Genomic DNA, 27587 nt, shown 5'->3' on the forward strand with positions numbered 1-27587 from the left:
CGTCCAAGAGTAATTGGAATTCCGGAAAAGATGATCAGACTAGTAAAAATGACCTTAATGAAGACCGACAATAGAGGAAAATGGAGGAAAATAGTGGAAAACTTTCAAGCTATGGGCCTCTAGGGCATGTGAGCTGTAAATATATAATATAAAAAATAGCTAGTTGCGAGGATGATCTTCAATGAAATGTATGACAGAACAAGTAAAAATAGAGAAAAAATTCCAAAATACTTTATATGATAGCCCGTTGCCCAGATTAGCTTATTATTAAATTTGTCTATGATTGAAAAATATTCGCTAGGTAACAAACGCATTAGGAACATCTGAATATTTTTATTTAGTTGATTCTGTTACTTTTTAAAAGAATCCTTTCGTAGGTGCGTTCCTAGTTGTTTTAAAAATTTATCGACAGGTGTGACAGATTGAATAGAATCGATTTTCGTTAACGACCTGCGGCAATCAAAGACCTAGAATAAAATGTGATCAGCGGCAGAGAAATCTCGAGAAGAAAGTGTAGAAAGAACTCTCCCTGGCCTCCGGTAGAATAGCGTAGCCGGTGATGCCGTGCCGGCTTGTCTACCGGTAAGCCGGTAACACGAAAAAAACTGGTAGAGATGAGACCGACTAGACTATATAACTAAGACATAAAAGTAGTAACCACCGCTACAAAGATCACCGCCTATTTGGTTTAATGAGCCACGTATTTAAGGTGTTCCTAGGTAATTGACAGGGGGAATTAAAATAAATGTGAAGAGGAGAGAGAATTCGGAACGGCTGAACATACGAGAAGAACTTTTTTGTTTTGCATGCAGTTACTAGTGAAGAAATGGTATGACGTGAGAAATCATGTCCTTATTCACTTTATCTATTACCAAACCACGTTCGAAAATGTTACTTATACCAGTATTTAATTACTGATATAGGTGTTAAAGTGTTAAGTAAATGTGTCTGAATGACAAAGATATGATAATGATCTACAAACTATACTGGAATCAAAAGAATTACTGCATCCTCCTTCTTTTTCTACTGTTGTTTGACATAAAATAGACAAGATTTTTTAACTTACATAGCCGAATGACAAGGTTATTAAAATGTTTATTTATTTATTTGGCGTATGATAAGTTAATATACAACATATTACAATTAAACATATATTATTGAAGTATTTAATCGAAGCTGGTGTCGCGTCCCAAAGTCCAATAGGTCTAGATTTTATTTCCTCAATGGGCATTCGGCATTCATATTTTGGACGATCTGTCTCTCGGCGCCACGGTCGCATTCAGCAGATATTTTATTCTTTCATTTGTGAAGGGACTAGGCGCGAACTTGGTGTCCTGTTTGTATTTCGTTGAGAGTTGACCATGATTTTCGTGGGAGGATTATTTGGATATTGTTGAAACTCAAGTTTATTGCATCTCTAGTTGGTGGTTTTCTGGAGCTCAAGCGATATGAGTTAGCGATGTTTCTCTTTATTGGTCATTGCGTATTGTTAAATATTTTTTAAAACTCTCTAAGCAGAGCATGTTGGCGACGGAGATCAGGAGGAGGTGGTAGCCATTCTGTTGGTGTAGACTTGATCGTTCCAGATATTAGATGCCTAGTGGTATTAGGCTCGGTATGTTTAATTTTTTTATGAGTGCTATTCAGCCATATAGGAGAACAGTATTTAGCCTCGGAGTATACAAGTCCAAGAGCTAAGTACCGAAGTATACCTGCAGTTCATCCCCATATTGTCCCGCAGAGTTTCTGTATGATATTGTTGCAGGTTCTTAGTTTTACTGCGGTGTCCTTCAAGTGTTTAAGTCTCCATTGTTTAAAGTATTTAACTAGCCTTTCAAGATCACCCGCTAGAATATCCTCGGAGTTTTGGATGGAAGAATTTTAAGCTGCAAGTGCACAGTCGTCTGTATATCAATTTTTTTTAGATCTAGTAGGGGGCATATCTTCTTCTTCTTCTTATGGTGCCTATCTGTTCCTTGCCCTGAAGAATGAGTTGCAATAAGCCATATCTGTGTTCATTTCTCATAACATGGCCAAGATATTCTACTAATTTGCGCTCTTTGATTGTGTTAGTGATATCGCATTCCTTGCCCATTCTAGGTAGGACCTCAATATTATTCCGATCCTTCCATGAAATTCGTAAGATGCGCATGTAACACCATATCTCGAAGGTCTCGAGCTTTCCTGAAGAAGCTTCCGAGAGCGTCTATGCCTCTACTCCGTATAATAATGTAGAAAATACATAGCATCTGATGATAGAGATTTTGTTACTAAGTGGTAAATCGTGACTTCTGAAAAGAGACTTCATCTTTACGAACGCTGATCTTGCTTTCCCTATGCGTTGTATTATTTCAGTAGAGTGGTTCCATTGACTGTTTATGTTAGTATCAAGATATGTGTAGCTATTTACCCTGTCAATTGGCTGTTGATTTACTAAAAGATGTATATTTATATTCTGTAGTCTTTGCATGTTTTTTCATTTAATTTTTTTGGTATAGTTACGAAGGTCGACTTTAACCAGTTTTGGGGAACATTTCCAGTTATATATATTTTGCTAAATATAGTCGTTATCCATTGTATTCCTTGTTCATCCATAAGTTTCAGGAATTCTGTATAAAATTTCTCAGGCCCTTCAGTTTTACCATCTTTAGTTTTTCTAATAGCTGCCGTGACTTCTTCAATGGTAATCGGAGGTCCTGTTTGGCATTCTAGGTCTTCAATGGCAATCTGCATTTCATCTGCAAATGTTACTTCCACATATTTCTTCCAAGTTTGTAGTCTCTCTTCTACACATAGTAGTGGATTACCTTGGTTGTCTGCCAAACATCCAACTCTTCTAAGCTTGTATGAGCCTGCAGGTTCTTTAACTTTTTGTACATATTGAATGAATCGTGTTTCTATTGAAATAGCTGTTTTCCGCACATTGTTCTCTCAGTTGTCTGTCCTTGGCCATTCTGATTGCTTTTTTGATCTCTTTGTCTATTCTTTTGTATAATGTCTTGTCCTGATCTTTGATCTTTTGCCTCTCGTCCATCATATTTAGAATTTTATTCTTATTTTATCTTATTTGTCATCCATGATTTTTTCTTAATTTTTGGTGGTTTGAGGAATTTTTCTTGTATGTCTTGTGAAACTCTATGCAATTTTTTAAGCTCCTGGTCTATTAAATCAGTTTGAATAACGGTATTCAAATTGCTATGTATATACTGTTTTATACTCTGTTCGGTGCGTTGGTCTACAAAAAGAGAAAATTATATCAAGAAAAAACAAATATAAGGAACAACAGGGATACTCACTTCTCGTCCAGGGACCCATCAGGACATTTGTTTAAGACATTACCAGCAATAGGTCACGGAAAGAAAGGTAAATAAAACAATTGGGTTAGAACAAAGGTTAACGAGCTTAGCTGAGATTGACTACAGACACACATTTGCACTATGTATAAATTTAATCAAACAATCGTAAACTTTTTTATTATTAGTAGCCAACAGGTTATTTATTTGATATGGAGGAAATATTTGCAGAGTTTGCAAGTTGTTTAAAAGAGTTCCTGAATGCTGAAGATATTTGGAACACTTAAAAAAGGTATCTTGTCAGGTTCAATGTCTTCTGAAATCTCTGAAGAGATTTCTTCTGAAGTGATATAGTTCCTTTTTTATAGCAATGGTAAACTTTTTATCGCATGTTCCTCTTAAGGTGCAAGTCTTCTTAGAAGCAACCACGCTTGACGGCTAGACTATTCACAGCTATGTTCCACTACCAATTCTTCGCTGAGTATCAGCTAACCAGTGAAGAACCAACAAAATTGAAAAAAAAATCGTCAAAAGTCTGGACGGGGATGGCTAAGCTTCTTACAGGACCTAACTAGCAAAGCATATCTGATGTAAGAATGTAATAAACTCTTTTAAAAATAATTAGCCATTTCCTTAATTAACTGTTATTTTTCCTTCATAACTTTTAAATATTTTATAATGTTACATTATATGCCATGTTGTTACAAAAGTTGCTTCCTTCTCTATCATTCGTTAACGAATTAGTATCAAGGTTCGGCTAATGATCAAGGTCTTAGTTCTTTCTCTCACACATTGTAATGAAACATATTTGCCTAACGGTTGTTCTCTGTTATAAGAAGCCGGCAATTACACCTACCAAAATAAACTAGATCACTTGCATTTTCAATCATTTTCTTATTCATTAATAAAAGACTAAACAAGTGAATTGTATTTTAGATAAAATTTTAATAAAGTAACATAAACTGGGTGCTCAAACTTGCAATATGGTAATTATAGAAATAAAGAAAAGGAAATGGTAACCCTTAATTGGTAACGTCCTGTATTAGAAATTAACAGATGATGTGAAAAGTCTCCGATGCTTATCTTAAATATATTAGTGCCAGTAATATCTGTTCTTTAGGATTATTTAAGATATATGTTACATTTTCTTTAAAAAACATTTGTAACTCATTCAACTTTTTATTTATATTATTAGAAATTAGAAATTTTGTTAAATGGCTTCACTATTTCGTACCAAAAGTGTGCTGTAGTATTTTTTTCAAGAAAACACCCTATTAAAGATGACACTGCATCCTTACAGGGCAATGTCATACCAATTGTTTCGGAATTCAAATACCTTGATATACTAATTACTATTTAAATGCGAATAAGCCACAATTATAGGTTAAAATACGTTTATTGACGTTTTATTTTAAAAACGTCAATAAACGTATTTTAACCTTTAATTGTGGCTTATTCCCATTTAAATAGTAATTAATTTAAAATGCCACAAGAAAATAGCTTCGACTGTTTCAAGTTAAGAATTCACAACTGAACAGATAGGCCAGTGCATTTCTTACGGGCGTATGTTGCCAATAGTTCACGGGACTATGCAGGGCCGGCCGAAATAACCCATTCTTTATTTATATTCAAATTTTTATTTATATTTTCCAATGTTAATCAAATTTATTTTAAAAAGATAGGTACGTATCTATTTAATAAGCTTAACGACTACAATTACTTATAAATATGGTTACATTTTCAGGGAAGTGATTTTAAAGATTATTAGAAAAATGTCTTTATTAGTGGTTAAAATATTAGGTTTTACGCAATTGGTTAATTATTATGGCACAGGTAATTCTGACAGCTTAGGTGTCAACTCTCAAAATTATTTATAAAATATTACTTTCACAATAGTTAATAAATAGAAAGCAATAATAATTAAGATATTGTGCTTAAACTTCCATTATCGGGCAAGCCGGGCTAACAGGCCCTAACAGTAAACAATATTGATTACTTTATAATTGACTATTAATAGTTTTCTAATTCTCTTTATGTACTTAGTCATTCCAAACAATAGTGTCATTTGGAAAGCACATTTGGAAAGCAGACAGATTTATGAGTTATAGATAAATGAGCGGTATGTTTTTCAAAATAGTGTAATTAGGTGAAGTGGAGATTATATGTTTGTCTGTATACATAAGCCCAAACTGCCCGATTACGTTTTTAAATTCTTCTGCCCGGACAAGGGTTAAGGCATAACCATCGCGCACTCAAATCTCAAGTGTAAAAAATTATATTGTTAAAATGGATCCAGTTTTGCCGTTTAAAAGTGGTCAAATTTTACATCTGAGTGCTAAAAAAGTGATCTTAAACGTAGTGAGATACCACATTAATTTGCTTCGAGATGAAAGTCAACGTATTGTATTCGACAAAGTATCCGCGATGACAGGAGTGTCAGTTCGTACGATTCAAAAAATCGTACAGGAAGACAAAGAAGGTGAGCTTTCTGAGGTAAAAACAAACAGAAAAAGAACCCGTTGCCGAAACAACTCCAGAGACTATACTTACGATGAAGGTGTTCGTATCGGCGTTCGTCGAACAGTGCATAGTTTTTTTTTTGAAAACATTCCTCCTACTTTGAATCGTCTTCTGCCAAAAGTGAACCAAGACGAAAACTTGCCAAATTTTACCCGCAGTACAATGTACAGGTTGTTAAAAGACATGAACTTTGTTTATGCAAAACGTGATAAAAGTGCCGTGCTAATAGAACGTCCTGATATAATTGCATGGAGGCATGGATATTTAAGGGCCATTAAACAATATCGGGCTGAGGGCTATGACATTGTGTATTTGGATGAGTCATGGGTCAATGTGGGGCACTCGGTTTCCAGAGAATGGAAAGACAAAACCGTCACCTCGGCAAGAGATGCGTTCATAAAAGGGCTAAGTACTGGACTAAAGCATCCCACTCAGCGTGGACCACGTTTCATCCTTGTCCATGCCGGAAGTGAAAATGGTTTTGTAAACGGTGCTGAAATGTTTTTCCTTGCAAAAAAAAACAGCGCTGATTATCACGACGAAATGGACGGTCCGTGTTTTGAGAACTGGTTTGAAAACAAACTGTTGCCCAACTTAGTTCGAAAAACGGTTATTGTTATGGACAATGCTCCATATCATAGTGTAAAAACCGAGTTGTTGCCTAACCAATCGTGGAATAAGAATAACATTATGGACTGGTTAAGACAAAAAGACATATTTTTTGAAGAAAATTATCTGAAGTGCGAGCTTTTGGAGGTAGTCGCGCAATTTAAACAAAATTTTGATAATTACAAAATTGAAGAACTTTGTAAACAACAAAATAATGTCAAAGTGCTTCGTTTGCCTCCATACCATTGCGAATTAAATCCAATTGAAATGGTATGGAGCCAAGTAAAAAGGCATGTGGCCGTAAATAACAGCACCTTCAAAGCGAAGGATATGGAGGACCTCATAAAAAAAGCGTTTTCAAATGTTACGTCTGATAACTGGAAAAACTATATTCAACATGTAATGACTCTGGAGAAAAAATTTTGGGAAGTGGACGGTCTAATGGAAGACGTAACTCCCATAGTTATAGATTTATATGATAGTAGTGACAATTCCGATTTGGATATGGACGAAGAATGTACATAGTTTTTGATAATTGTAATATTGTAAATATATAAATGTCAAACTAAAAAACCAAATAATTTGTTACATTTCTATGGTTCTGTTGTATTTTTTTTAAAATATACAGAAGTTTTTATTGTTTTTTTATGTTTTTTACTGACACTAATAATATCTACCACAATACTCACTCAATTTGTTCATTAAACAATTAAGAATATTTTTAAGAGTCTGATGATGACCTAAGCCGAAATTTAATAAATAACTGTTGTGAGAAAAAGACATGTCTTTAATTTTTATTGTTCAAAAAAACAAAAAAAATTTAAAGTTACCTAAGTGAAAAAACGTCTAATGTGCAATATAACATGCAGTTCGGCCCTGCTTTTTCGCTGCAACTCCACTACTCTCGCCTATCTCAGTCTATCGGTAGTTCTGGCATCACCGCTTCCCATAAGGCTCCTTTATGAATTCTTAACTTGACACAGAAACTGCTTTGAACTCCAAGTATTAACTAAACAAGCAGTCGCTGCCAAAAAGGTATTAATTTACTTAAAATACTCTGAAGAGATTCGTGGGGTGCAGATCAAAATATTGCATTGAATTTTTATCGAGCCTATATAAGATCTATGATAGATTATGGCTGTTTGGTATATGAGTCAGCAACTATAAGCAATTTACGTAAACTTGATAGAATCCAATTTACAGCTTTGAAAATTATTTTAGGGTTGATGAAAAGTACTCCAAATGAAGCCACACTGGTTCTAGCCTCTGAAAACCCACTCTCATTATGCAGAAAATATCTGGAAAGCAAATATTTCCTAATCCAACATCATCAAAAATTTTTATTTCAAATCCTTTATAAAAGGTATATAATAAAATATCCAAACGGGCTATATCACAATTATATTACAGAACGTTTTCGGAATGTAAATTCCATCATCAGTGTAACCTGAAAGAGTTTCCTAGTGGATTCCAACATTATCGATTTAAGATTTTTAAAAAAGAATTCCCCACCATTTGGAAAAGCATTTGTAACTTGCAATAAACTTAAGTTAATAAATTCTTCTTATAATCCTATCTGGGAATCATTGTGTTCTATTTACAAACATTATTTTTCCAAATTACCAAACTGAATTTCGTCATAATACTCTCAAGGAGATCGTAAGTAACTATTCAGATTACATTGCAATCTATACAGATGGGTCAAAATTAGTAACGTATACAACCAGTGCTTACTTTGTATCAAAAATTGAGACTAAAAAAGCATTTACTTTAAATAATCAATTCATGCTTCTTTTCCGCTGAAGCATGTGCTATATATAAAGCCCTTGAATGGTATTGTGAAAACCAGTGTAACCAGATTATGTAATACCACACAAAAATTAAAAAGAGAAATTGAAAGGATTAAAAACAAATCGTTAGCATTTACCTAAATGACTTTTCAAACGATAGTACTCACTTTGAAATGCTACCAAACGATTAAAAACACCAATCTTACAGAATCCATCGATTGGAAATACTAATAAAGCTGGGCGTATTGTTATGTGACTGTAATTACGGTTCTGTAATTCACGAAGCTAAGTTCTTTTTATCTCGAAAATTCTACCTGACGTTCTATCAATGATTTACTCGGGATATTTTCCTGATATCTCGTGTTAAAAACGCCGATTCGGCATTTGTGCCATCGCTGCCGATCTCTAGAACAGATGTTTGTGTATAAAAACAGCTGTGATATCCTTTGAAGGGACAATAATTAGACAAGTGTATTTGTAAGCAATACTTATATGTATAATTGTTAATGAGATATTTGTTATTTAGTGAGATTTGTTTTGTAGTTAACTAAGTTAAATAAAATTAGTTTAACTAATTAATTCGTTTAGTTCACTTAATTCCTAAACTCACAGAAAAATGTAACAATATAAATGAGCAACAGGTTTGCTGATTATACTATGCTAGAAAATACTCTGCAACTAAATAAAGAATATGAAATAATAAACTGTGAACTCTCTGATCAAGATGAAATGGAGATTAGACCTATAACTGAAAAATAAGTGTATATGGAAATAAAATAAAATATAATTCCAAATAAAGGTTCTGGATTAAATCGCATTACTGGAGAAGTATTAAACCGAGTTTTAAGGAAAGCTATGATAAAAGTAACACATCTTATAAATGCTTCTTTTGGATTGAGGTACGTACCAAAGGTGTTATGTGGCAGAAATCACGACACCAAAACCAGGAAAACCTTCACAAGAAGCTTCTTCATACAAGTCTATTTAACGATGACCTGTCGCATCAAAATTATAAGAACAATGACTCTTGACGAGACTACCAACTGTCAAAATTCAAAAGTCCTGAGAGGAGATTCTGTACCATTAAAACGCAGCATTAAAGATATATATATATATATATATATATATATATATATATATATATATATATATATATATATATATATATATATATATATATATATATATATATATATATTATTTTAAATATTCAAAACCGTTTATTATACTTCCAAATATTTTCATTGTTTTTCTTTAGGATAAAATAAATTATTATAATGTAGGAGTTATATTTTATTCAAATATATTAGTCACCCAACGATAATTTTATAATAATGTAGTTTCTTAACGAAAATTTTAATTTAAATGCGTCACCTAACTGTATCTAGGTATTAAGGACGTAACATAACTGTCTTAATGTGAGACACAGATTTGAAACAATTCAAAACATTAAACTTTTCACTTTTTGTCTGTGTTGAATGACATTGTTAAGATTTTATGACTTACATTTAACGCATTGTTAAACGATTAAAAATTTCGAATGTCAATATTTATTATCTAAGAACTATAGAGCCCATTTTTTTGTACACAAGTAGTACAAGAAATACAATTTAAATTTAATACCTACAGTATTTAAATATTTTACATAACATAGGGCAAAAGGATGTTTAATTTTAATAAATTATGTTTGCGTTATCATATACGCGTATGTGCTGTCCAAAAATTTTAATTTTATATCTTGACGTAACAGCTATAACAATTAATAGATATATGAAAAAAAAACATTTCGCTACATATTAACATAATATTATACATAAAATATAAAAGTTATACATTCCGGGGTTTAAGGGAATGAATTCCTTGAGGGGGAAGGTGGTTTTTAGGACTATCTTAGTTTATAGAGCTTTCCTGTATCTAATATCTTGTAGTTTTTAACAAAAATAAGACTAACTTACTGGGGCCTGATGATAAGGCAAATATTGTAAGCCTTGAAACCGGTAGCACAAATTTTTTTTAAGCCCTCCTCTATATTCGGATTGCCGAATATAGGCCTTTCCTAATTCTCGCCATTCATCTCTGTTATTTGTAAGACGGTTCCACATTGGACCTGCAGTTCTTTTAATATCGTTGCTCCAGCGCATTTGCGGTCTTCCTCGTGGTCTTTTGGCTTCATAGGGCCGCCAATTCTCGATTTCTTTATTCCATCGGCCATCCTTATGACGTTTATTATGTCCAGCCCATTTCCATTTCAGTTTAGCTGCCTCTTCGATCTCTAGTTCCATAGCTCTCTGAGTTTTTCTAATCTTCTCCATGTTTATTTTAGTGAATGTCCAGGTTTGAGCTCCATTTGTAAGTACAGGTAGGATACAGGAATTAAACACTTTGGTTCGCAGTCTTTGAGGTATATTTTTATTTTAAAGTACGTTGAAAGTCTTCCGAATGCTGCCCATCACATTTTTACAAGTCTGCTTATTTCGGTAGTCTGATTTTCTTTGCTTACCATGACATTTTGACCCAGATATGTATATTTCTCTACGTGTTCTATCTCTGTCCCTTGGAGGTTTGTCATCTTTGTTTGATATTAGTTTAGTTTTGCTGAAATTCATTTTCAGTAATTTTTTAGGGATTCTGTGTGTAGTTCGTATTCAGTGCATTCCACGTGTCGGCTATTAGTACTACATCATCTGCGTATCTAAGATGGTTCAAGTATCTTCCGTTAATAGGAATTCCCGTATTTTCCCAGTCTATTGACTTAAAGATATCTTCTAGGGCAGCTGTAAATAATTTTGGAGATATTGTGTCTTCTTATCGGACTCCTCGGTTGATTTTTACTGGTCTTGTTTCGATTCCATTACCCAACGTCACTATCATTTCAGCTTGTTCGTAAATATTATGTATTAATATATAAGACTAAATAATGTAAACTAAATTGTAACATATAACTTTTAACGGGTTAATGAAGACAATTTTGAAGATGAATTTCCAAATAAAGACATTATTAAACTTTTTGAAGTTGAAGGATGTTTGAGCTAACCTTATATAATATTTTAGTGTTATGGAGAAACCTCAGAAGAATTATTAATATACATTTATTATTTTTTTATTCTTTGTTAAATTTTTCTTTACCTAATTTAATTTATTATTGCCGGTACAAATTGTATTATCAAAAGATATATTAAACTATTAGTTTGATTTCTTTGACATATCACTAGACTATTTTTAACTAATAAAACGTTATAGCAACGCCACGTTTCCTACTGACAGAACTTCCTGCCCGTAATTTCTCAGCGACAGGTCCGTCACGAAGGTGTCTGGTAATTCTATTCTCAGTTTGACAAACGTCATTGAGGCGTAATAAATATTGGACAGATATGAATCCAGACAAAAAATTAGGATTTGGATGCCAATCAGGTGAAGAAATTTGACCACGCAGAGGTCCAGAAGCTCTATTTGGACCCAATATTCGGAGTTCCTACGGGTGGGAAATTTTACTTTTGAAAGATGTGCTATCATAACAGAACTAGCAAAAATTCTCGAGTATTATACCTTTAACATGAAAAAATGCAATGGCGAAAACTATAAAGAGTCGTCTGTAAAGTCAATATGAAATACTACAGCAAAAATGGTACAAGAAAAATATTCACGAAGTACGGCATAAAACTCGACCCTTTCACAGATAATATCTTTCAAACGTTTCGAAATCCATACATTTGAAAGCAGATAAGACAACGTGCAAAACTGCTGCTTGGTATTGAGGAAGATGAGCAGCCAGTCGAAGCTAGAAGTGGATCATGAGGAAGATGTTACGTATGTGGAAGGGTTCGGGATAAAACCACCAGAAAATTCTGTTCCAAATGTAGAAAATGGGTTTGCGGTGGCCATTTGAAAGAAATCTGTATAAACTGCCATCGAAATGAGGTTATGTGAATGTATTATCGTTTACTTGAAAATTAAGTTTTGTTGTAATAATTTTTTAGTTTTATCTTGACAAATACTGTACTGATTAAATTTTCATAGAAAATAAACTAAAAGTAAAAAAAAATGGCAATTAAAAGTCACGCCACCTAGTCATACCACTAACGGAGGGTTAAACAAAATTAAAGTCTTGTAAAAATATGAAAGTTAAATTTAGACATCAGAGCTCATAATTTATTTAAATTTTAAATTAAAATCACCAGGTCTTTAATTTTCGATTATATTTAGGGCGCCGTCTGAAATAATCCCTGCGTTAAGGTTTGATTTTTTGTTGCGTTAAAGTTTGTTGCCAATTTGCCAATTTTTTTAAATTGTAGACTTAATGTAAGTTAAGTTCATCCTCTTCGCACATATATTTTTAGCAGAATGAACCATATTGAGCAAGTAATGAACTACAAATGACAACCTTTTTAAAAAACAAAATAAATATGCAGGTACATAACCGTTAACAATAGGTGACCGGTCACACTACTCAACTCGAAACAAAAAACACCTTCGACAAAGAATATCCGCTTTAACAAAATTTATCCATAATCACTTCAGTCTCACAAAATCCCTCACACAGTCCCCCACAATAGAAATGTGTAAACAACAATACACAATAATATAAGTGACAAACATTTTTTTTTTCTTATAAGGACACATTTCATTCAAGTTATTGTATTGAAGATGTAGTGCAACTTTTAACATTCTTGTAAAATGTCATTTTTATCAACTCTATTTCGGTGTTTGTGTATGTGTTTCGTGATAAACCGCGGCTCTTGGGATCCGAATGGTGTTGGTGCAATTGATCAAAAACGGCTGAGAGAAAAATTTGCGAACAAGGAAACCAAGAAAAAGGAAGCAGCTTTGAAGAAACCTGAGTGGCTGAAGGAATGGACTATCAGCAAAGGATGGGTACATAATAAAAGTCATCTTTTAGAGTTGGGTAGGATGCGAGTGTAAAGTTTCAAATTAAAATCACCACTTCATTTTCCGTCTCTTTCTCTAGCTGAAACTGTTCTTTTGTCTAACTTTTCTGTTTTTTATAATATATTTACGAAATGTGGTTATGAAGATTTTTTCTTTTGTTGACTACTATACTGACTGGCTTTAAATTGACTACTATATTTCTCTGGGAATAAAGAAAACACACCAGATTTGCAATTAAAGCTACATATTTTTGACGTTTCGATTTTCAAATTCAAATTCCTTGGATACAGAGAGAGGATCCTTCTTTCTTCTGCCATGCCTCTCTCTCACAGACACTGCATTTATTTTTAGACAAGAGAAGTAACGATTTTTTCAAGATACTATTGATATATAACAATTGCTTTTGATAAATTTGGTGATAACAATATTAGCCCAGGGAAATAAGCTTTTTTTCATGACACTGATACAGCCAGGAAAACGACAGTTGTATTGATAAGTATGACTGCTATATGTTTCCTGCAGTCGATTTTTTGGACTTAATTGGTTATTAACAAATTAATGTCAAAAAACGGTAATTTTTCGCTTTTTTTGGTCTATCGGCAAAAAGTAAAACATTTGAAACAAATTTGAGAGTAATAAACTTATAAGTCATTTAAAAACATTTTAAATGGCGTTTTTAAATGTTTCTATCCTTATTCGTTGCTTAGAAGCTTGCAAACTAAATCAAAAATTTTGGTTTTTTATAAATGTTAATACCTTTTTTAAAAATAAACTTATAACCTTCATATTACACGGAATGTTGGGTCTTATGGTGCTTAAAATATGATCACAATTTCAAACAGATAAGCCAAATAATTTAAAAGTAATTTTATTTGTTTATTCCAAATTAACTTTTTTTGCAACAATATCAGTCAGAAAATTATGTAGTTATAGTAATTATACAGGCAGATTCTGAAAGTAGAATATTGTTTTATTAATATCGTTTAAAAAAGATGAAGAAAAATAATTTTAAAGATTGCAAAATAATTTTGCAAAAACATATCGATTTTTGGCTTATAAACAATTAGAATAGCTTTTTAACCGTTGACTGCATTTTTTAATATTATATATTTTAAATTTATTTAAATATTTTTTCATATCTTATAGCCTGCATTTTTTCACAATTTAAAAAGGAAAAATGTTGTCCTAGGATAATTTGGGACAAAGTTTGTCCCTTTTTTTTAATATAGTAGCAGATTTATATATAATAATTAAGAGATCTTATTAGCGTCATTTAACTTTAAAGTTTTACTGTTCAAAATTCTAAAAAGATTGTCTGTTATTGGAATCATTCGTCATCATCATCATTGTGGCTTTACAACTCTGCGTGGACCCTAGCCTCCTCAAGAATTTCTCTCCAGTCGTCTCCTATCCATCACCTTTCTCCGCCAAGCACGTATTCCCATATTTCTCATGTCTTCATCGATGTTATCAAGGAACTTTGTTCTCTGTCTTCCTCGTTTTCTCTGACCATTGAGTCTATCAAGGAGCGTTTTTTTAGCTGGGTCATTTTGTTCCATCCGCATTACATGTCCTATCCATCTCAGACGTCCTATCTTAATATGTTTTAAGATATCAGGTTCCTGGTATATTCTATAAAGTTCGAAGTTGTATCGTCTTCTCCACACCCCACTGTCATTCACTACTCCATAGATTCGCCTTAGTGCTTTTTTTTCGAAACATCCTAACATGTTTTCATTAGTCCAGGTCTCTGAACCATATGTTAGGACTGGGCGTATTATTGTTTTGTAGAGTTTTATTTTTGTATTACTCGATATAATTGTGGATTTAAAGAGGGGATTGAGCCCAAAATGGCATCTGTTGGCTGTGCAAATTCTGCGGTTTATCTCTGCGGTAGTATTATTTTCAGTGACAAGAAGCGCCCCCAGATATACAAATTCGTTCACTGCTTCGATGACGTCGTTTTCTATAACGAGTGGTCGTAGGATTTGTGGTTGCGTGCTTATTTTCATATACTTCCTTTTGTTGGTGTTTATTATTAAACCCATGGGCGTATTTGAACCTTGTTATTCTGAACATCGAGCTCAATTTTTATTTATTGACTCTAAACATATAGTTGTTGACACTTATCAAACATTTCAACGGTTTTTTACTTCTTCTGGTTTACAGAAGCTTAAACATGCGCTAGCTAGTACAAATATGGACTTTTTCTATGATATTAATAATGATCCCGATTTCTTAACAGTCTTTCTTACCGAAACTTATAACAATTTAATATTAAAGCATTATCCACTAAGAAAAGTACGACAAACAGCTGAAAAAACACCCGTGCAATTGTTTAATAATGAGTTAAGGTCTTACATATCTAATCTTTCTCTTATTAAACACATTACATTCAGCTTACTGAAATTTTATTACTAATTCCAATAATAAACCTAGAGACTGCTGGAAAATAGTAAACTTTGAAAGAAACAACACAAGATCCAGTTCGGTACAACCTGATCTACCTCCAGACAAAATAAATCAATTTTTTATTACAATTGCAGAGAATATAATTACTTCTCTTCCCACTATTAATGTCGATGTCCTCTTCAATTATAGAAATTATCCTTTTCTGAGCAAGTCCTTTTTTTCGTCCCGTGGTGGAAGAAGAGGTCTCTCAAATAATAAAGTCTCTTAGTAATTCTAATAAATTGTAGGGACGTTCACGAAATTAATAGCAAAATTTTAAACGAAACTTACGAAATAGTTTTAATACCTTTCACTCATCTTATTAATTTAATTCTATCAAATGGAGTATTTCCAGATGTACTAAAATACTCAAAAGTACTACTAATCTACAAAAAAGGTGATTCCTCAAAAACTGACAATTACAGCCCCATAAGCATTGTTTCTACTTTTGCGAAAGTGATTGAAAAGGTTATAAAATAATAATTTTATTCCTATTTTGAGTCAAATAATTACTTTAGCAACTCACAATATGGATTCAGAAGTGCTCGTTCTACTACGAACGCAGTATTTAATGTTGTGAGCGGGGTGATTGAGGGGCTTGAACGCGGCAATCGCATAGCAATTTCTCTTTGCGGCTTGTCGAAGGCTTTTGATTGCGTTTCACACGACATTTTGCTCCACAAATTAAATAACTATGGAATCAGAGGTATCCCTCTTAAGCTTATAACATCTTATCTATGTGGCAGACTCCAGGCGGTAGTGTCTAAAGGTCATCTCTCCGATTTTTTATCCGTGAAATATGGAGTCCCACAAGGTTGGGTCCTAGGATCTCTTTTGTTTATTATTTATGTCAACGATTTGCCTAAATTCATATCTGCGTACAAAACCATATATTTCGCAGATGATACGACATACTTTATATCAGGAAAAAATAATGATGATTTAAAAATGTCTCATGAGGAAGTTTCTACCAAATCCAGCTCCTGGTTTGCTACAAACAAACTAAAACTTAACTCTGATAAAACTCAAAATTTGGTAATATCTGCAAGTAATTTACACAATGATCTAGATAACAAAGATATTGTTAAACTATTGGGAATACCCATAGATAATCTACTCAACTGGTCGGCTCATATCTCACAACTTAAGAAAAAGCTATCAAGTTCATTATTTGTTATTCGCCAACTAGCAAGGGTTATCAACTTTGAAACATTAAAAATGACATATTTTTCGTGTAATCGTGTAATTATATGAGGCAACTCAACAAATGCACTTCAAATTTTTAGAATGCAAAAGAAAGCTGTCAAGATTTTAGCAGGGGCTAGTTATCTAGAACACTGCCGACCTTTCTTTATCAAATTCAAGATTCTGTTGATATTTCAAGTTCTAACTGAAATTCATAGAAAAGTTGCCCATTTAATAAAGCAGTCTGATGTCAATGTTCACAATACGCGAAACTGTCACTATCTACGAACAAATCGCTGTAGATTAAGTTTTTCAGAAAAAAAATTGTCTTAATTATAACTATTACAATATTTTACCAAAAAGTATTAAACAGCTAAGCTGTAATAGTTTCGATAAAATTATAAAAAAATATCTTCTAAGACATTGTTTTTACTGTTGAGAAGAATATATGACTCATTGCAGAACATCCACTGAACTGCTTAACTTAACTTTGCCATAAATGTTTTTTCTGTTTAATATGTGTTCTTGTTTGTATATATTTAAGTTATGTTTTACATTCCTTTTTTAATACTATGTATCTTTTTTGACTTGTTACAAGGAATATTTATATCCGTTATGTAGTTAAATAAAACTATACTCTAGATGGTTTATTTAACAACTTAATTATTTAAATAATACATATTTATAATGTACACAAAAATTACATAAAAATTAAAAAAAGAAACGTCAAAATCCATAAACAAGAACCAGAGATACAGTTAACAGCATCTTCCCATTCCACTGCTGCCGCGAGTTTCAAAACCGACCGATTTTGGGGACCAGATTTTTAAGCTTTGTGAACGATATTATTAAAATACAATCTTTTTCGAATTTTGCACAATACAACTTTAAAGTATGTTCTTTCAAATGACGCTAATAATATCTCTAAATTATTATAAACAAATAATCAAAAATATGTAATTTTGATCGCAATTATCGTAGTACGTTGCCAGAAAATATAGTAATTGATAATTATGAAACTTTTTCTATAGATTTTAAAATGTTTGTCTTTTTTATCTTTGACTGCAATACACCATTAGCTTCATTACCAACTTATTATTTTTTACTTTTAGAAGTTTATCTGTGTTTTCTATTAGGAGGTTCTGATAAAAATGTTTCTACATTTTATTTATTTTTCGTTTCAGCTATTTAATTACTTCTCCTATTTTTTATCTCTAAGTACTAACAAAGTTTGCTTTGTCTTGAATGCTTTCGTTTAAAATCAATTAAAAAAAACATTTTTCAAATACTGGGATATTGGCCTTTAATTCCAAGGTTAAAATATAAGTCAATGAAAGGACCAACCAAAAACATTTCTTTAAAGTCTTCAGGATGTTCTTCTTCGGTCTAGGCCGCTTCTTCAAGCGATCTTGCATTGTATTATGAAGTGTAGAAGGTTATACCTCTCTGGATGTCCTATTACATGGCTGAAATATGGTATAGTTTGTTACACGAAAAATGGTTGAGTGCTTAATGGTTACCTGAGTTGATCCTATTGTGTATATAAGAGTCTCTCAATAAACTACCGAAGTACACAGGGTCGCACTTCAGAAAGTTTGTTATTTAATATATTTCATTGGTAGCTGTGTAATACACGATTATAAAAATTTATTAAATTATTTCATATGGTATTTTCAGGTTGTTCAAGTGAAATATACTTGATAATTGAACAATTTTTAACATGAAGAAGTAGTTTATTTCTTCTACGTGAATAATTGTAGTATAAGGATCTAAATTCAGAAAGGTACTTTCCTTCACACTTTTTACAGGGTGTCAGCAAAAAACTGGCGTGTTTAAAAGTTTTTGCTCTTCCTAATCGGATATCGTTAAAAATGTACAGTAATAATAGTTCTATTTACATTGTATACATACAAACGAATACATAATGTACAAAAAATAGATGAATTGAAAAAAAAATATAGAAACATATATACAAGTTAATATTTACAAAAAAAATACCCAAAATAACCAAAATATATTTATGAATTCCTAAATACCTAATTCTGTTTTGCTGTCGCTATCCTCTTCAAGATTATTAACAATTGGTTTAACTATGCGATTCAAAGTACATATGAATAATAATAACATATGAATTTTCTACGTTCTTTACATGGCGTACTGAATTTTTCCAACATTCTGGGGAGATATCATCAACACATTTCCTTATTAATTCGACTAGACTACCACTTAAAGTCGGAGAAACATTTTGTGACCTAACATTTGACTTTAGTTGGTGCCACATATGCTCTATGGGATTAAATAAACAATAGTAGGGCGGAAGCCGTAACACTGCATGTCCCATGTCCCCCGCCAATGCGTCACAAACATATACTTTTTTAATAGAAAATGATTTTAACACTTCTAACAGTTCATTTTTTAAATAACTTTCTTCAAAATATATATCGTTTTCTAACAGATAGTTTTGAATTTAAATTTTCGTGTTATTTACACTTGGAGACTTATGTAATTGACGAATGTGGTAACTTGCATTGTCCATTACTATCACACTATTTTGAGGAAGGTTAGGTATAAGACAATTCTTAAACCATTGCTCAAAAAGCTCTGCCGTTGTATCCTCATGGTAGTCCACGCAGGAGTCTTTAATGTTCTTTGCAGAAAGCCATAAGGCATTTGGGACCCAACCATTTTCTGATCCTGCATGTAAAATTGATATTCTTTTCCCTTTGTTTGATGGAGCTTTTGTTTGACACCTGTTGGAAGAATCGGACCATCCTTTGGATGGTGTTTCATGAGTGTCAAATCATGTCTCGTCCAGATAAATTATTGGTCTATCTTCTGTACGGTACTTTCTTATGGAAGTTATATATTCAGTACGCCACTTTTGTAAACGATGGGACTCCATAAGCACTTGCCTTTTGTCAATGGTACGATATCTGAAGCCCATTTTAGACAAAATCCTCCAAAGACTAATGCAGCTACAGTTTATTTGTGTATCATTATTAGTAAGCCGTTGTTTTAAAGCATCTAATGTAGGTATCCGTTGCTCTTCGTACATTGTGTAAATTTTTCACGTCTTCACGTAGATATTCGTCTTATTAAGTCCTTATCACTTCCGTCACTACATTTGGTAGAACCGGCCTCCTTACGCTTCCTTCTTGACTTAATGGGATTTGATGTAATTCTTTTCACTGTGGTTAGAGGTATTTTCGTATGCTGTTTTATAGGTATAAATAGGTATAACACTGGTAACACTTGTAACACTTTCAACTAAATGAAACAAAATGTATATTTAAAAATTTCTCATCGGTTTTATATACTTTTACAAAATATACAGAATAGAGGGAACCTGTATAATTATTCCAGGAAATACTTAACGATCAACAAATTTATTGTGGTCATTAAAAAATCAACCATTGATAGTGAAACTCACTGTTAAAATGTTTACAACTTTATGAAATAAAATGTATTCTAATCGTTTTTATAATTTTATACGATTTTTTAATCGTTTTTATATTACCAGGAATTTATTCTACAAATAAGATAACGACACTCCACAGTAGCTTCAATTTTACCTGAATACTTACCTGTTCAACTAATGTTGACTAAGCTGGGGTACTTGCGGTCGGGTTTTATTGCAATCATTAAGCACTTAAACATTTTTCGTGAACTAAACTATAACTTTCGAATCTTTATTGTTTTTGTTATTTCTGTGCTCTTTTTCATTCGGTGTAAAACTATTTCATTTCTCATTCGATCAGACCAACTTATCCGTAATATTCGTCGATAGATCCACATCTTAAAGCCTTAAATTTTTTCATTAGTGTCCCTACAAGAGTCCATCTCTACGTGACATACAACAATGTGGAGAATATGGAGCAGCGTATTAATCTGATTTTAAGATTTATAGTAATATCTCTATTAATGTGAATTTTCTTTAGTTTATAGAAGGCTCTAGCTTTGTTTGTGCATGTTCTTATTTCTTTGTTCATTTCCCAGTTCTTGTTAACGTTGGCACCCAAATAGGTAGTATTGTTAACTCTCTCTAACTTTATTCCATACGTTCTTGTACTGAAATTATTATTTCCCTTATGGCTTGTTAATTGCTCTCAAACTGCACAATTTTAAATCTATAAGCACATCGTCTCTTTCTTATGTTATATTTGTAACTCCATCAAGTATCTTATAATTTAAAACTTTACACTTACTCACCTAGGTAGAAAAAAATTATCAACAATGGACAATCAAAAATATGACGAACTATCAGATGATAGTTCTATATCCTTGGAAAATGTTGAAGATTTGATTTCTATTACCAGCAACATTAATTTGACCGAAAATATACCAAAATCCAACATTGAAGAAGATTCTTCTACACAAGAAGAGGAAATCAGCATCATGAGATCGACTCAAGCTAGAATCTCACAAATGTATAAGCAAGTCAACAAAAATTACAGAGATAATTTTCCGGTTTATGGAGACGCTTCCAACTCAAATCAAGAACTGAGCCTGCCACAAATATATAAAGAAAGGCTATTAATGAACCAAGATCACTGTAATGTTTTTTCCGAACTATGGAAGCATGTTAAACCTGTACAAAAGAAGAAAATTGATTTGAATGACTATAAGTTTACTGTAAATAGTTTATATCAAGATATACCAATTTTGAATTCCACAATGGAGAGACAAACGCGCAGTCAGCGATACATCAAGAGAAACAGTTTAGGAAGGAACATTGCTCTATCGAATACTTTAAACGCAAAAACTAATCTTCTTGAAGACACTATATATGAATGTTCTGATGAAAACAGCAATCAAAACTCTTTAAATAACATTTATTTTAATCCCATATACTCCTCATTACCATTACAAAGCTACCATACCACAAATCCTTCACAATTGACTTTATATGATAGAAGAATGATTGAAGGCTATAGAAGGCTCAAACCGAAAACGGAGAAATATGTAATCAGGCACATTAGAATTAGGATAATGCTATCGCTGCGCATGGGGAAGATACAGAAAATAAACAAAAATGGTAAGATAAAAAAGAAGACGTTTTTTGGAATGCGTAGGTGTAAAAAAGGTTTCGACCAGAATGAAAATGTAACAATGCGAGTGGCAAGAATTCATGATGAGCAGAGAAGAATTGGAAATGGGAAAACGTCAGTCAAGATTCAAAATATGAGGTATGCTTTTATTTTTTTTACTTTCCTTTTTTAATTGTTTTAATAAATGACGAAAGCAATTTTCTTGCATGCTTTATAAATATTAGAATTCGCCTTACAATTTTAAAACAGTAACAATACACAACATGATCTGAAATGTTTAAAAATAAACATATGTAACCGTGTTATGGGCCTTGAAGGCACTTACAGATTACAACTAGGGCGGCAACACTGAGACTTTTACAGATTTATTGTGCTTCCCTTTGTCAATTAAAGCTCTTTTTATAGCCCTATTCTCTTATGAATTTTCAGGCTTCTTTTTATATAGTGTTATCCTTTTGGTTTTCCTCTTCGAGTTCTAGATATCCCAGCCTTGTGAAGCCTTTACACTGACATAAGACAGACATAAACGACAAGTATCCTCTTTCGTTAAGTCCATAAGTCTCAAATGATTATTGAGCCTAAAATGTCCAGGCAATTTGTCCTGGTGCATTTTTTACAATTAAAAAGACTTTACTTGCATTTTTATCAATAGCTGTTGTTTTGTGTGTGTTCGCAACTACAAAGCAGGTCTCTGTGCCAATTAATGGTCCAGTTTATTCTTTCGAGTTTTAATTTTCGAGTTTTTACCTGATGGTCTTTTAATTTTGGATCAGTGAATTTGGATTAATGTCCCTTAATTAAGTTTTTAGCCTGTCTGTTCTGGTGCATTTTCAACCATTAAAAAAACTTTTCTTATATCCATTTACCAATAGCTGCTGTTTTGTGTGTATTTGCAACTCCAAAGCAGGTCTCTGTGCCAATTAATGGTCCAGTTTATTAGCCTTCTCATTGCCTACGTTTTTGAAGGTCCTTGGTTTTGGTTTTAATGCTTCCACTTTTTTATTCTTTACTTATTTTGTCTGATCTGCTATTTCTCTTTTTCGTTGATTATCTGGACTATTTCCACCATTTCTTTGGTAGCCCTTTCCTTTTTTTTCTATTTATATCGTCAGTAATGTTGTTAGGGTATTTCTTTACTTTGGTACCTGCAAGCTGCAACTGTTCAATCTTTTTTGCCATCTTCACACCACTGAAAATGTCCTGCCACCACTTTTTCTGTCCTGCGCAAATTTCATCCACTGTTTGCCAGCCACCGTTTTTATGTCATCTACCCATCTCTTTTGAAATCTTATTGTACATCCTTTTGTCTCTCTTGGTCTGCAACCATCGGTTATCAGTCCATAGGTATTTCATTTTTACTACCTCTTCCACGATGTACCTGATGACATTAATGACACTATTTCAAGCATATTTCGTTCCAATGCTCTTTATGTTGTTTGTTATTTAATAAACTTAATAGAAATAGACATGTTCTAGGTTCACACCAGCAGTATACATGTGTTGTAAAGTGGCTTATATAGTTATCACCACTAAATTAAACACTCATCAACGCATCTATGCTGAGATTATTGGCATTTTTGAATGCTTTTATTCAGTTACCATTCAGTTGCCTTGCCTGGCACCCTTTTCAATATTTAACTTCATATTATTTGTGTTGATTCTAATGCTGCTGTAGTCACTTAGTGCTTTTAGAATTTATTCAAGTTCCATACAATGCATTCGCTTTCCAGAAATCTAATATTAGAGCCTTTTATATTTCAGAATTTATTGAATCAGGACAACTAAATTATTTTAATTTTGAATATTTTACTGAAACGTAAATAATTTAGTTTTAAAGATTTTGTGATATCATGATATTAAATTACCCTCTCAAGGTCTATGACATACGTTGCAACATCGTGAAAAATTATATGCCAATACAATAACCCGATATCTCCGACAGCAATCATCGAGGAGCTTTTACTATAATTGCAATGCTTTATATCATTTTCAATAATAGTTGTAACAACAATATTCAATTTTTAACCATCTGCGTCATTATATCTATTAAGTTATCAACGATAACCGTTGAATCGACGTTTTATTCTTCGCTACCTGATCGCTATATCATTAAATGTAACAGTAACGGGATGATAATTATAGCAACTGGCTCTAATAGTAGGATGCGGCATATTTTATTATTTTTTGTTAATATTCAGATTAGCCAGAAACGGAAAATTTGTTATAATGAACTTCCCTAATGTTTAATTAATAAAAGTGATCGTTCTAATAAAGAATTTAAAAATTTCTCAGCCAAAAACACAAAAGAAAACGAACACTGTAAATAGAACGACCAAGTATCTCATTGATAAAAGAATGATGTACATTATATAGAATTGCAATATTGGTTTTAATTCAATATCATCCTACTTGTTTCATTTTCACAAATTTTCATTTTCATTCATTTTATTCATTTGTCTTATATAATTTTATTAAAAACGACTCACTCTGAGGCTAAAATGAGTCATTCATAACACTATTGATACCGATTCGAGCACGGGAAGTTTAACCAATTTGTCCTCCTAGGCAATATATTTGGTTATTTAATTTAATGGTATATCGGTCACAAAATTGGAGAAGAAAACAAAAGGATCTTACTACTTCATTCTTTATTGAAGATGTTTTATATATGAATCCATACACATATACCAAACTTCTTTTCCAAAATGCAAAAAATCCTTTAAGCTTTATTAGACTGAAGTCAAACTAATACTGCTTTAGTAAGATATTGCAGGTAAAATGAAAAAATATTAAGGAAATTAAATAAGCAACATAAAAGCCCGGAAATCACTATATACCTACACATTATAAGCCTTTACTGTAATAAATTTGAATAGTTTATATGTAGTTATGTTCAATAAAATTGGTTAGAGTATTGACCTTCATTAAAATAACATTCTTCCGATCAGTATAACATACCTCACTGTAAGTATTACGTGCAATATTGTTGCTAATTAACAATAATTTACTAAATTACCATATCGTAAATGCTAAGAACTCGCGCTATACTAATTAATCTGTTAGATTTTAAAAACTGATTTCATATCATTGGCGCAGTTAGTGCAATACTGACCTTAAAATCCTGTATCTTCTAATGAATTTCTCAGTTTTTATGCGTAAGTTTCAAATAAGATGGATTGGTTAGATTAATTCTTCAAAATTGTATGCTATAAATTTTATGATCGTTCAAACCTTCTTCTTCTCTTTACGTATTATCTACAGTTGCCTGATACGGTATCCCTTGTTTTCTTGGGTATTCTATTCTACTCCTTCTTGCACCTTCTTAATGAAGGTTCATAGAAGGATTGTTGGGTAAGAGAGACAGGAGATCGGCTTCGTTCTCATCTCTACTCCGTGTTGTTTACTGGGTGAGAAAAGACACTGATGGACGCCTGGTGGGGATAACTGATCTAGTGATAATTGATTACGTATCGACCAGGATTAAAATGATTAAATTACTAATATGGCTATTAAAACATAGTGGTTAGTTATTTGAAAATTAAGGTCCAAAAAATAAAAACAAAATTTGGGGTGGATCACCCTTACCGCTTAGGGGTATGAAAACTTAGATTACGACCGATTCTCAGACTTACAGAATATACATATAAAATTTCATAAATATCGGTTGAGCCGTTTCGTAGATGTATGTTAATTAACTCTGTGGTACTAATACGGCTATTAAAAATAGGAATTGATGATGGAAGAGTGAAAATTAAGGGTTAAATGTATCTTTTATTGCTACATCATAAGGAAGCACATAACCTGTTGCAATCTGTTGAGAGATATGGTAGATGATATTACAGGACGCCATAAAGTTGAATTTTGGTCCCATAATCCACATATTTGCTCTTTAGCAGCGTTCCAGGCTCCAAAAATAATAAGCAAACCAATAAATGCTTCCAGTTCTTCTTGCACAAAAGGAGAAAAGGTCTCCCCATTTTTACATAGTATGATTCGGCTTTTCTATTAGTCTTCTATAAACATAACATAGTCTTATATATAACATTGTCTTCTCTTCATCCTCGTAGTAAGTAGAAGTTTCGCCCACACACTATCATCTTTAGATGTAATAGTTGGATTTCCGTATATAATATCATAAGAAAGAAAATTTTGCCGGCAATATTTTCAACTGGTATGAAAGTTTGTTGCCTGGCAATTTTCGTGAATTAAATTTTGACAGTTAAATCACGAGACGTCAGTCGAGTGATTTTGTCAAAATTTCATAAGCGAAAATTGTCAAAAGACAACAAACTTGAATAAAACCAGAAGAAAATTTTGCCGGTAAATAATTTTCTCTCGAATGATATTCGACCAGACTATTTCACGAGACAATTAATGCACCTTTTTCTTCTTCTTTTGGCGCCTATCCGCTGTGGATGTTTGCAATCACGTTGGTCCATACAACTTTGTTGACAGCTGGTCTAAATGGATGTATGGTAGTCATTCCTGCACAATTATTGCACCATATCAATGAAACATAATCTTTATTTATTTGTTAACAATATTAAATGTACAATTATTATAAGCTATAGTAGTTTGCCCATTTTTTTTCTACCAAAGCATGATTTTGTGTATTATTGACATGTAGCATTTGGGAACTCGAAGGTCCAGCTTCATTTGTTGTTCTGAGATTTTCGATCCATTTCTGGTGGTGACTGGAATCTAGCTGCAGATATGGTTCTAGAGAGCTTGCATTTGAGTGTTCCGTTAATTTAATTAACTCCTGTTCAGAAACACCTTGCTTGAACAAGGCTGACACAGCTGAAGATCGATGAGAATGGTTTGTTATTTTATGTTTTTTTGTGTCTATTTCAATTTTTTCAGCTGACATTTTTATCCACTTAGATAAGGTGTTGATTTCAAGTGGAAAGTTTTTGAACCAAGATCTATCCTTCCAGTTGGGGTGAACGGTAAGAAAGAGTCTGTCTGATAAAATATTTGGTCCCTTCTTTTCCATTAATTTCAAAAATAATTAAAACTGGACATAATTTTCGTTTGATGATATTTATACCAGCCATTTGCTGCTTGCCAAACTTTTCGAACCGCCTTGATTTGTTTTGGAAAAAATGCTGTTTTAGTCAATTCGGCCCGTAAATTCTACCATAACATAAATTGTAAACATAATATAAAATTGTAAATTTTGCTAAGATTCTGGATCTCAGATTGCAACAACGACTGTTTTAACATGTCGTCTTTCATTTTGTTTTTAACTTTTAATGTATTTATTAATTTTTAAAGTGTCTTTTTAACAGTAACATTTTTAAGTTAGTTGCAATTTCAGTATTATCATGTTATTTAACGTTGATGTTTATGCCACGAATCTTACATTCGGGTAAGTTTTTTATAGTTTTTTATAGCTTTTTTTTGCACCATTCAAATTGTTACAACATAGTAATTTTCTTTGTAGACCTTGTGCAGTCACACTATTATCCTAATACGCTGATCAGCTTAAGTCACTAACTTCCTAATGTCCTAATCAGCTTAAGATGGAATACTGGTAGTTCTGTTATGACATTGTGAAGACACACTCAACTTCTAATACGGTGATTAGCTTGGGTGACTAATTACCTTATATGGTCACGAGTAGTTCGGTGATGACACAAAAACACAGCGGAACGAGAGATAATAATTTGGTGTGATTTAATTATGATCATTGTGAACGAGTTTGATTTAATTTAATAAAATAGCTATATTTACGTAAATACGTGTTTTAACTATTTTAATAGACGATACTATTTTAATAGACGATATCAGAAGTGTGTTAA

At 32.4% G+C, this 27587-nt stretch overlaps 1 protein-coding gene across 3 annotated transcripts in view; it reads left to right on the plus strand.

The window, feature by feature from the left end:
• f (espin protein forked) overlaps positions 1-27587 on the plus strand; it is a 334034-nt gene that overhangs the window by 27178 nt on the left and 279269 nt on the right. Inside the window, exon 1 of one of the 3 annotated variants that reach the window (XM_072522330.1) lies at positions 21388-21921. The exons of 1 other annotated variant lie outside the window; for it this stretch is intronic. In XM_072522330.1, the coding sequence (XP_072378431.1) occupies positions 21410-21921 (512 nt within the window). In that variant the 5' untranslated portion in view covers positions 21388-21409. Of the gene's footprint in view, positions 1-21387; positions 21922-27587 lie in introns of those variants that run through there. One more of the 3 variants, XM_072522329.1, reaches the window with a different exon arrangement.

The sequence above is a fragment of the Diabrotica undecimpunctata genome, chromosome 2, assembly GCF_040954645.1.
Source record: "Diabrotica undecimpunctata isolate CICGRU chromosome 2, icDiaUnde3, whole genome shotgun sequence".
In the NCBI taxonomy this organism is placed as follows: Eukaryota; Metazoa; Arthropoda; class Insecta; order Coleoptera; family Chrysomelidae; genus Diabrotica; species Diabrotica undecimpunctata.